Raw genomic sequence first — 12,781 nt, 5'->3', positions numbered from 1 at the left:
GGTATACGGTGACAGTTACCAGTTTGATTTGAAAATGGGACGCAAGAGAAAAACCCTTAATGAATATTGTGCACAAGTTCTGTTCTGTTCAACTATCTAATATTCTATGCATATTATTTTTACTCATAGAATTATGCTGTAAAAGTCTGTGCAATACACTTTTATCTGCTACGTTTTCCACGGTTTATTTGAGAATATTTTTAAATTTGTGTAGGATCTTTATCTTTACAAGGTATAGCTCTGCTGTGACCAAATGTTATTTCAATTAGAATGTTGGTAAGCATGGTTTTGTTGCATGTTGAATATAATAAAGGATTTGGCAAAAAAAAAAGAAAATCGAATAGTAAGTAGCAAGCCTAGTTATTACATAACATGTAGGTGAGAAAAGCATTGTTATTTTATTCAGGGTTAGGCTTTCGACCAGTCAGTTTTTGTGTATTTATTTGATAACAAGAATTTCATTCGAGAGTCTTGGCTGTTAAGTTGCATAGATAATGTCAGGTATTAATAATAATAATAATAATAATAATAATAATAATAATAATAATAATAGGGAGTAATCTTTGGGTGCCACTTGGTAGCGCCCTTTTTATTAGCTCTTTAGACAGGATTTTCCCTGGTGGCTCCTGTTCATCCTCTTTATTGTTGTATTTGTTTTATTTTGGTCTGTTCCAGCTGCTTGCCAGAGGGTATTGGCTGCAAACTCCTGTGCACAATTAACATTGGCTTCAATAATAAAAGGCAGATGGGTTGCAAGATAGAATGTGGCAGTTACGTTCGGTACATTTTTGGGATGTGATAAATTAAAGAGCCAATGCATATTTGATATGTTTGAAGTCACATACTGAGACCACAAAGAGGTTTGCAGAAAAATATGCCCCACTGCCTATTTACGTCCAAACTCTACCCTTTTAAAGAAGTTCTCTCATGTAGTGAATTAATGAGGATTCATTTAGCAATACATCTGCCAGTGAGCTGGGGTACTAAAATGACTGCCGTTTGTAGATTAGTAAACTCTGGTGGTTTAGTGGCTACAAACAGGGAACACATGAAGGACACCCCCCCTCACTTCTTCAGTTGCAGCAGTGAAGGAAACCCACAGGTTTAACTCTGCTTGTAATTGGACCAAGCATTCCAGTACTTGAATACACAAACTTTGCACAGTAGTTAGTGAGTATGAATATGTTTTTATTCTAAATTCACACCCCCACTTACCAGTTGCTAGCACACAGTTAAAAACAGTGTAAGGTCAGATGAAAAGCAGGACTAGTGGAATGGAGACCTCTGTGTGGTGTGCTGTCATGTCATTGCACCTTAAACGTCCCGAGACAGACCTGCAGGGTCATTCGATCGGAATGATTTTCAATCACTGTAGCCTCAACCCAGCTGGGCCTCATAATCTTGCACGTCTTGCTCGTTCTGTATTTATAAGACACAATGATCCATGGGAAACGCTATGTCTCTTCTCTCTATGCTTTGTTGGCAAGGACACGTTTTCGTATCCTCCTATAAACTATTATGCCGTTATTCCTCTTGCAATATGCATTTCATGCATCGGATGATGTCCTGTTGGTCCTACTGAGAGATTTACCCCCCCCCCCCCCAAGAGGTGCCCATGGTCAATTATATATAATTTGTGTCACGCTTGACTGTAAAATGAGTGCACTTTACATTTAATTTGCTTTCACCTCAAGTGCTGCAGGATGACCCTGCGTCTGTTCTATAAGTTAACTCAAGCACTCACACACACACAGACACATTTCCACTGCCCACAATTGTTGTTAAATTCTGCATGTTGTTAACAGGTCTTGTTTCTTAATGCATTTTTTTTCTTCCGTCCACATTGAATCAATTTGTTTTGAATTGGTCAGTCAGTTTAATTTATTAAAAGAAAGAAAAAAAACAAAAACCTTTTGCTTCACTGTTTCAGCTGCTGCATGTCCACGAGACATTCTTGGAATGTCACTACAATTGGGAACTGATGATCTGGTGCATTTCCTTATCGCTCTTTTTGCTGCGGTTTGTCACTCTGGGATCAGAAACAAGCAAAAAATACAGCAACACCTCCATTCTACTTACTGAACAGGTACGGTCTCCCCTGCTGTGTCTTGCAATTGGGTCATTCCGTAACAATTCAACCAGAGCTTCCCACCTCAAGGTTTTCATTTTGCTTATATGATGTGTAGTGGAAGATACAGGTCAGGTATGAAACTAGGCCAAATATATAAGCTCAATGATGAAGATTTGAGTGATTTTGAAGATCTAAAAATGATATTTAGAATGTCAGTAGCCCTATGAATATCACTTTCACATTGCTTAGATGTGCTCATAATTTAACTGACTTTCTGTATGCAGCTCTGCTACTGTCTACATACTTAACTGTCTGATTTAATGACTCCTCAAAAAGGCTTCAGGATGAAAGTATGGAAAATGGCCCCTTGTGGGACACGAGTTAACAAACTGACCTTTGGTGGTCTTATAGATGAGGATTTGAAGGACTTGTGGTAAAATAATTGATTTGGTAATCTGTCTCCTTCACAGTTTAATTAATGTACAAACATGAACAACACGCATTTATGTTGTTTTGGGTTATATTGTACAATATTAGCAAATAGTTTGACTTTAAACCAAGAGAAACCATAAAACGTGTATAAATAAATCCATAAAACTAAAACCATAAAATATGTATAATCTTTATAGGCAAGTGGTTTGTCACGGGGCCACAGAGGTTCTGTTCACCTCTTATTTCTTCTTTGTTGCCATCTTTAAAAATGGATTCTTGCAAAGTTCTGAAACTAGCATTCAAGAGCAGCAGTGTGGAGTAGTGGTTAGGGCTCTGGACTCTTGACCGGAGGGTTGTAGGTTCAATCCCAGGTGGGGGACACTGCTGCTGTACCCTTGAGCATGGCACTTTACCTAGATTGCTCCAGTAAAAACCCAACTGTATAAATGGGTAATTGTATGTAAAAATAATGTGATATCTTGTAGCAAGTGTAAGTCGCCCTGGATAAGTGCATCTGCTAAGAAATAAATAATAATAATAATATAGATGAGCGTTTGAAGGACGTTTGGTGAAATAATTGACCTGGTAATCGGTCTCGATCTGTTTTATGCTGTGGTATAGAAAAAGGTATTTCATGCAATTTTCAGATATCTAAATTACAGGTACAACCGCGTGTGACACAATGTTCTTGAAATCCAACTTAAAATTATATGGGCAGAACAGATATTGGTTTTATGACATGTTTTTGAATGAGTCTTGTGATGGATTGTGAATTGCTGTCGACTGATTAAAGTCTTTATATATTTGTAATTAAAAGTAAAACCATTTATGTAATTATATGAATTGTAAAAGACAATGTATAATCAAATATCAAAATGAGTGTTTACTGTCCTTTTTTCCCCTTTTAATCATTTTAGACTAGAGCAGGGATCTTCACTGTTTTTTAAAGGGGGGGCACTTTTTAAAAAAAATATGTCAAGCAAGGGCTGCACCAATTATTAAAAAAAAAAAAATGATAAAAAATGATTCTTACCTGCTTAACAGGTGGAAGAGCAGAAGTGTGCCAGCTGCTCCTTGACCTTCCGTCTGCAGTATTTGTGTTCAGTAATCCTTTTTCTTTGCCTCTCATACTTGGGGGACCGTCAGTACACTCAGATACAAGTTTCTCCCAAGACAGGCCAGTCTCATCAAAAAAAATCTCAAGCACATTCATAATATCATCGTCCCTTGTTCGTGTTTTAAGTGGAATTAAACCCAGGAGTTCTTCACAGAAGCTTTCGGCTTTAGGAAAACGAGCCCACACACATAATTGTGCTACATCGCATATGTCGGTACTCTCATCAAGAGCAAGACTATAACAAGGAGCTGTCGAAGCGTCTGAAATGACCTGCTGTCGGATGTCTTGGCCGATTGCTTCAATCCTCCTCATCACTGTAATATCAGATAACTGTAGGCCCCTAATTTGTTTTAGTATTTCATTTCTTTTGGGGAAATCTGCATACAGAATTTCTGCAGAAGCCACAAAACATTCCTTCACAATTTCTGCATCTGTAGAAGCCTTTCGTGACGTGCTAATATCTATGAAATTTCGAAGGATGCCTCTGTTAGACATTTCGCAACCGAGCTAACTACCAGGTGGGTATTTTTCATTAAGTTCCCCATGCACAGTAAAGTAATGTCGCTCCAGATTGCTGGTTTTTAATACAGGGACGGTTTTCTGATACATCAGGCAAATTGGCTTTTCAGATTCCTTGTTTAAAATGAAGAAAAAGTAATTTGTCCATCTCTCCTGAAACTTCCGGTGCTGATCCTGAACTGCCCGAACTTTCCATCATTTTCAGCAACCGCTGCCCTCTCAGCGGGTTCATTATGCAGGTCATGATCGCTTTCATGCTTTTTATCACATTCTTGATTTTTTTTCCTCAATGGGACAAGATACCGATCCATTCTCTCTTAGTACTGAAAACATTTGTTGAGCGAGAAAGGGAAATTGAAATGCATTTTGGGAGTTGTATTTTACTCACCTACTGGTCATGTACTTATAACATAAGTGCGAGGTTAGTAAAATATACTTACCAGAGTTAATTTTGCTTTCTGTTTCCAGTTCCAATGCGCAAGGTTATGAATACCCTTTTTTATTTCCAATTTAAACACATTTTTAATAACGAAGGATCATTTGAATGAAGGGACACATTTAAAAACATTTCCTGCGGTATTTGATATTCCCATGAAGAAACCAAAAATGACAGCTTCCAGTTGCAACAATTAGGTCCATCATCATCATTCTTTTTGTTTTATTTAGATTAACCTGTACCTGAAGATGGAGAAGAAACCTAACAAGAAAGATGAACTGATTTTAGTGAACAATGTGCTGAAACTGGCCACCAAATTATTGAAGGTAAAGAACACAGGTTGTTGTATAATGGTTGGTTGTGTCTTTGAGAGTCAGTGTGAGGTATTGATATGTCTCGTGGTTCATTTCTCTGTCACTGAATCCACTGGCTTCATTAAAAGCCATCCTACTGGATTCCTCATTCAGTATAGCAGGATTGCCAATAATAACACAGTGAACCATGTATTCTAAATAACCCTGTATTTTTTTTATTGGATTGATTTCATCTCGTGAAAAAATCCATAAGGATATTGCTCACCCGGTTTAAAAAAAAAAAAAAATGTAATTAAAGAAATAGATCAAGTCTGTTATTACTGTAAAGAAAAAGTCATTAAATTGGATTATCTGAAATGGGTTTCAGATATAACATACACACAGTGATTTATGCTTAAAATACATACAGTGCTTGTGTTTGTTAGGTGTTATTAATTCCAAATCTCCACTATGTTTCTTTGTTAACTGCCTGAAAAATCTCTCTTTATTTTCAGGAGCTGGATACCCCATTCAGATTGTATGGACTGACCATGAATCCTTTACTTTATAACATTACTCAGGTGGTTATCCTGTCTGCTGTCTCTGGAGTCATTAGTGACCTCCTGGGTGTTAATCTGAAGGTGAGCTTTGTTTCCTGGATTCCAAATCATACTCGCAAGATTAATCCCGGTATTCAGTACTTTGGAAATATTGTATTCCAAAAAATTCTATCGAATTTTTATTTGCACGGTTAATTGAGAAAAAGGGAGCAAAGACAACTATTTCAGGTGCAAACTTTATGCCTTTAAGGTAATGCCTTCATGGGGTAAAAATTGCATCCGTTTGACTTGCGTGCCGCTATTACCCTACCTTTGTAGAATATATAATCGTATATATTTAAGGACTTTTTAAATGTGATACACTGAATAGTTAGTTGAAATGTTTAAAAGTTTAAAAGTTTTCCAAGCGTTAAACCTTTGTCATTTTTCCTAAACATTTAACCATTGTCAAATATAGAGGTTAGCTGTACCGTTTATACAGTAGGATGTGTGCAGTACAATGTTATTTATTTAATATTGAACTATTCCATATACACATACATGTAGTAAACATTAATGTTGTAGTGAATCCTAAAAAATGAGTAAAAAAACAGTAACAGCATTCTAATTCCCAACATGCTAACGTTTAAACTTTTGAACATGTTCATTCCTAAAGTTTAACCGTTTGTGAAATTAAACAGAACTTGATGACATGTGGTACCTTTGTTTGACATATTTAAAGCTACAGTTTCTTATCTTTTATTTACAGCTTTGGAAGATCAAATCATGACAAGCAAACTAAGTGAATATTACATTACCTTCCGATTTACTGATCGGAGAAAGCAGCAAAAAGTGACTCTGGGCTTCAGAAACTGTGGCCTATCCTCAGACACATCAAAGTGCTTACATTTGAGACATTTGTGCAATTTCAATATTTATTGTACCCATTCAGTGTTTTACTTTATTTTGCACTTGTTTTATTTACTGTTTTTAATTGCAAGTATTACTTTAGTTAAGTTCTTTGTAATGGTGAGCAAACTGGAGTAGAAAGATAATTACCAGCAGCTTGTTTTGTGTTGCTGGGACAAAAAGAATTATGGCACCTGACTTTTAGAAAACAAAAATAATTTACACTAGAAACATTTCACTGTTTAAAGCACAGCTGCTTCTGACATTATTGTCTTCAGTCAGACCTCGGTTCTGTGCAGTGTGATACAATCACTCCTACACTGCAGCCACCATTTTTGTAACTGTATCCTCAGGGAGCATATACAGTAAATGGCAAGGTATTCGGAGTGTTGTTTTTTATCCTGTTCACTGACATTCAGCTGTGTTTTTAAACTGTGTCGATATACAGTACTAGTAAGAGGTGCAGATATGACTCCTGGCTTAAAATGAATTTAGTTTGTTTTAACAAACAGCAACAAAACCAAAGACTGGACTTCTAAATATGGCTTTCTCTCTCTAGTTAGTACATGTAGCTGAGCTTTCATTTTACCAGACTGCTATTTAATATTAAAAATAAAAGTCTAAGATGACACAAACCTGCTATTAGAGGTAGGTGTGCAGAGGGCTGTGTTTCGGGAGACGGTTGTATTTTAAATCTGTTTATTTATTTGATGTATTTTCTACTCTGCCCTTTTTCTGCTTCATATAAATTGCAGAAAACAATAGCTGTTACAATGTTAGGATTGCAGTTTGTGCACCCTTCCTGTTTGATAGCTCAGTCAGTACGTATTCTAACTGTATTTAGAGCAATAACTGTAAATAGCTAGCCAGATAGAAGGTATTTTGATAGAAATTAGGAATACATGTATTTATTGAAACACTGTGCATGCTCACAAAATGTGTACTTTTAAACTGTTACATTGTTTTAATGTCCAAACATCTTCATCTGAATAACTAGGAGCCTGTTTCTGTTACGTGTGTGTGTGGAGCAGTCTCTTTGATAATGACCAAAGTGCATTGTGTTGGATATGAATGTATTAGTGTAGCTTTAAAATGTTTGCTTTCTATTGAAGACTCTTTACTGTAAATGTGGTTGTTATTTTGCTTTATATGCAGATGTTAGACTTTAGGACTTTTTTTTTTTTTAAGCAGATCGGACATGCTTTGTAAACCACTTTCAAAAGAATTAGGTGCATTGTTGCAAGGACAGTTTAAGCAATATAGTGCATTGGACATTTTCTTTTAAATGTAAGTGGTATGTTATATGTTGCTATTGGTTGGAAGAATTGTGAAAGCAGGTGTATTTATAAAAGCTATGTTTTTTATATATATATATAAAATAAACAGACAACCAATTACCCTACAAGCCTTTGCTATACACAGAGAATAAGCTAGAATAATACTGATCTGCAAACAACTGTTTCGCATACAACTTTCATTAAAACATATTGTGGCTGACCGCTTTCCAATCATATCTTTTTTTTCCAGCTGGTGGGTGTTTTTTATTTCCTCCGAAGACATGTTCTGATCCTGAACTAGTGAATTGTTGGTTTCCTTTGTTTGAGATGCAAATGAAAGATTTGGGATTTAAGTCCCAAATATAAATCATAGACTTACATGGTACTATACAGCAATATTCAGACACCTTATAATGTAATGAATCATTGAGAAATAGAAAAGCCAATGTCAGCTGTGAAAAGTGAATTTGTCAGTGGATTGCAAACTGCCAACTCAATGAACAGATTAACCTCTTCTACTGAATAACCCTGTATAGTACTGAAGTTAGTTCTTTGCAAGAAATATGCTTTGCAAAAGAAACAGGAATGCCTAAATGTATATCAGCAGGTGTGTGTATCCTATCAAGTTCTAGAAAACACCCTTTACTGTTGTGAGACCTTGATATGATAAACCAGTGTCAGACATGGCTATCCTATTGTATTTCTTCCAAGTATTTTATTTTATTTTTATTGGTCAAATTTATACCAGCAGATGGCACTCGGTGCATCAAAATATTATCTGCTGATACAATTTTAAATGAAGTTGAAGAGCAGTTGCAGGTTTAAATAAACATTATATTTCTCATATATCACAAACTTGCGGATTAACAAAAATTAAATTAAACTAGAATAAGTGATTTCAAACCAAACCACCTTGCTATTTCTTTTTAATCTTTTAAAGTAATTAGAGGATGCTTATCGGTTCCAATTAAGCAGACTACAGGAAAACAGACTCAGCAACCAGGATGTTTAGATAAGAAACAAACAAACATTTGAATAACAAATGTCTAAACACTTATAATCTTGCTTGAGTAAAAAAAAATCACCACCACCATCAGTCCACCACACAATACTCAATAACTAGATTGCTAAGTGTTTTTTAAAACGGGATGTACAACTGTGGAGTATTCAAAATGAACACAATAAAAGGTTGTTGGGTCCATTTTTACAACATACACAATTTAGTGATCTCTGTTGAAAACCGTTAATATTATTACTGCTTACTACAGAAGCAAAACCCACATGAATACAGTTGAGTGTTATAGCTCTCGAGGGTGAAGTGATGTGCTGATTTACCACAACAGCTGGGGTCTTTATGAAACCCACTTATGAAATCTCATCACATCCCATCACCCTGGAGCCCCATAATGCTGATCTGTATTTTACTGTGTAAGTAACAGTAATGAGTTAAGGAGAGCAGTATAGGAGAAGTATTGTTGGTCAGCAGCGAGTTCTGTTGAGAGATGATCAACTGATGTGTAGTAATGTATGATAGGGCACCACTGTGTATTCACAATTATTGTATTTACTGTATGTATTTGGTATAAATATTCACAAATGTATCTGTATATGATATGGCCTACATTTTGAATGTTGTCATTAACGATCCTGTGTTGAGATATTTAAAAAAACAATGTGCTTCGCTGCAATCTTTTATGTGAGAAAACTGATTCATCACACAGACTCCATGAAGGTCAGGCATATTTGTACAGTACATATCATGGGTTCCTGGCATTCTTCAAGCATGTAACAACAGATTACATCAAAGTCAACATATCCCAACAGAAGACGACAATGAAATCCAAACAAGATCTGAGTGTGCGAGTGTATGAAACACCCACTTCATAATTAAGTGGAAACACTTCACAACTGTTTTTTTTAACTAACACTGCAGCTCCTTCCTACTCCTGTCTTTTTGATGGAGTTTAAAAACAACACAAATCGGGTAATGGTAAGGGGTTATCAACAATTTAAACTGTAGGCATGTGCTGTTTCATATACATAAATTACAATCTTTCTTTAGATAACTGGCATGGCCCTTTTTTTTTTTTAAATTGGATGTTCTCTTGACAAATGGAGCATGAGTATGCAACCCACATCAGCGCAACGAAGAGTTCCACCACACTGATCAAATTAAAAACATTTCTCAAGCGTTGAATTAATAAATACAATTGGGTCATTGTAGCTCAGATTTGAGTACTATCCTCCCAATAGTACTCATAGAAATGAAAGAAGTTATTTACAAACCGCTAACCAAGGTCATGCAACAGTCTCTTGACACGGGTTGTACCGACAGACTGGAGAATTGCAAACATAATACCGATCCACAAAAAGGGAGACAAAACCGAACCAGGTAACTACAGACCAATAAGCCTGACTTCTAGTATATGTAAACTTATGGAAACTATAATAAGATCCAAAATGGATAGCAGTATCCTGGTAACAGTATCCTGGGTGACAGTCAGCATGGTTTTAAGAAAGGGAGATCGTGTCTAACTAACCTGCTTGATTTTTTTGAGGATGCCACATCGACAATGGATAATTGCAAAGCATACAACATGGTTTATTTAGATTTCCAGAAAGCTTTTGACAAAGTCCTGCATAAAAGATGAATCCTCAAACTGAACGCAGTAGGGATCAAGGAAATGCATGCACATGGATTAGGGAGAAAACAGAAAGTACTGATTAGAGGAGAAACCTCAAAATGGAGCGAGGTAACCAGTGGTGTACCACAGGGATCAGTATTAGGTACTCTGCTGTTCCTAATCTACATTAATGATTTTGATTGTGGTATACTAAGCAAACTTGTTAAATTCACAGACGACACAAAAATAGGAGGAGTGGCAAATACTGTTGACGCAGCAAAGGTCATTCAAAATGATCTAGACAGCATTCAGAACTGGGCAGACACATGGCAAATGACATTTAATAGAGAAAGGTGTAAGGTACTGCACGCAGGCAATAAAAATGTGCGTTATAAATATTGTATGGGAGATACTGAAATTGAAGAAGGAATCTATGAAAAAGACCTAGGAGCTTATGTTGACTCAGAAATGTCTTCATCTAGACAATGTGGGGAAGCTATAAAAAAGGCCAACAAGATGCTCGGATATATAGTGAAAAGTTGAATTTAAATCAAGGGAAGTAATGTTAAAACTTTACAATGCATTGGCAAGACCTCATCTAGAATATTGTGTTCAGTTCTGGTCACCTTGTTATAAAAAGGATATTGCTGCTCTAGAAAGAGTGCAAAGAAGAGTCACCAGAATTATCCTGGGTTTAAAAGGCATGTTGTATACAGACAGGCTAAAAGAAATGAATCTGTTCAGTCTTGAACAAAGAAGACTACGCAGTGATCTGATTCAAGCATTCAAAATTCTAAAAGGTATTGACAATGTTGACCCAGGGGATTTTTTCGATCTGAAAAAAGAAATAAGGACCAGGGTTCACAAATGGAGATTAGATAAAGGGGCATTCAGAACAGAAAATAGGAGGCACTTTTTTAAACAGAGACTTGTGATGGTCTGGAACCAACTCCCCAGTAATGAAGCGGACACCCTGGGATCCTTCAAGAAGGAGCTTGACGAGATTCTGGGCACAATAAGCTACTAACAACCAAAATGAGCAAGATGGGCCGAATGGCCTCCTCTGGTTTGTAAACGTTCTTATGCTCGTATGGTCTTAAGGAAGGTTTCTTAACCCTTTATGTCAGTAACCTACATCAATATGTTTATTTGTAACAGATGCTGAGGTAAACCTGTGTATAGTGCACATTTTACAGTAGTAATTATAGCCTATTCATTATTACAGTCATGCAGCTAACCAGAAAAAGCTTTGACCTGTGACCTGGTATCGTACATGTCTCATGTACAGGTTATGGCTGTGGCGTGCAAGCACCATGGAAGCATAAAGATTAAAAAAGAGATTCATTCATAAAATATTAATTAGGGCTCTATAAACGGCTGCTCCCTAAAGATTGTAAACAGGAGATACGCTTACTATTCTATTAAAACACAAACACGGTATATTAAGATTTGTATTCAAAGCTTTGCTACCTTTTATATCCCCACTATTGTTACCAATGACAATTAACCAAATTGTGTGCGTCTTTAGAGTAAGAATAGCAAGTGACTTTCTCAAATTCACTGCCTTGTATGTCCCATAATGCAACCCCCTGTCAGAAATGTATGGTATCCCCTCTGATAGCTGCACATGTACAATACCCCTGATGGGCTGTGTACAGCAACAGGCTGGCATTTCCGTATACACCTCTATTTTGTATTTTATGTACAACCTATTAGCTCATTGCTTTCATGTCCCTTCTGTATAACACAAGTACCTGTGATGTGTAGTGGTTACATGTCAAGCACTGCTTGAGTTTTCAACAACAGGTTAATTAATTTGCTTCTTACCTTTAGCTAGTTTTGTACTTTTGCAGTGCTATGTTAGAATGCATGATTGGAGTCATCACCCTCAAAAAAGTCATGTAAGGCAAATCCTTCTGTCCTTACTTCCCCAATAGGGTCATTGACATCTAAAAGTGTGGGCTTCCTCATTAAACAGTCCCTTATTATTATCTACTGTACAGCAGGGTTCCGAACTATAACTGAGTCATTATTTAAATCCTTTATTGCCAGCCCTAGGAAATCTCTCCACATCAACGCTAATAACCTTTTTTATGTTCATTCTGTTGAGCATAGATTAATGTCATCAGCAAGAGCTATCTAAAACTTTCTTAATGATTTATCTATTTAACCTGCTCCAGCTCCTGTTCAAATGGCTCTTTAATTATTTCCACAAGTGGTTTCATTTAAGCTTGTCTACAACATAGTCTGCACATCTGTTCAAAAGCAGTCCAACTATATATAAGAAAGGTTACAAACGAGAGGAGGCCATGCTACCCATCTTGCTCGTTTGGTTGTTAGTAGTTTATTGATCCCAGAATTTCCTCAAGCAAGCTTCTTGAAGGATCCTAGGGTGTCTGCTTCAACAACATTACTCGGGAGTTGGTTCCAGACTCCCACAATTCTCTGTGTAAAATAGTGTCTCCTATTTTCTGTTCTGAATGCCCCTTTATCTAATCTCCATTTCTGACCCCTGGTCCTCGTTTCCTTTTTTTAGGTCGAAAAAGTCCTCTGGGTCAATGTTG

The 12,781-nt window shown here is 36.5% G+C and overlaps 1 protein-coding gene across 4 annotated transcripts in view; it reads left to right on the top strand.

The window, feature by feature from the left end:
- The window catches only part of LOC117419911 (protein PHTF2-like), a 63,380-nt gene extending 55,567 nt beyond the window's left edge, over positions 1-7,813 (top strand). For all 4 annotated transcript variants that reach the window (XM_058986123.1, XM_058986124.1, XM_034033280.3 and 1 more), the window contains 4 exons: positions 1,931-2,086; positions 4,806-4,901; positions 5,384-5,509; positions 6,177-7,813. In XM_058986123.1, coding sequence (XP_058842106.1) covers positions 1,931-2,086; positions 4,806-4,901; positions 5,384-5,509; positions 6,177-6,197 — 399 coding nt within the window. In that variant the 3' untranslated portion in view covers positions 6,198-7,813. The remainder of the gene's footprint in view (positions 1-1,930; positions 2,087-4,805; positions 4,902-5,383; positions 5,510-6,176) is intronic.
- The last annotated feature ends 4,968 nt before the right edge of the window (positions 7,814-12,781 follow it).

Source organism: Acipenser ruthenus, chromosome 14 (assembly GCF_902713425.1).
Source record: "Acipenser ruthenus chromosome 14, fAciRut3.2 maternal haplotype, whole genome shotgun sequence".
NCBI classification, from domain to species: Eukaryota; Metazoa; Chordata; class Actinopteri; order Acipenseriformes; family Acipenseridae; genus Acipenser; species Acipenser ruthenus.
Note: the sequence above shows the minus strand (reverse complement) of the source record. Positions and strands in the feature narration are given on the sequence as shown.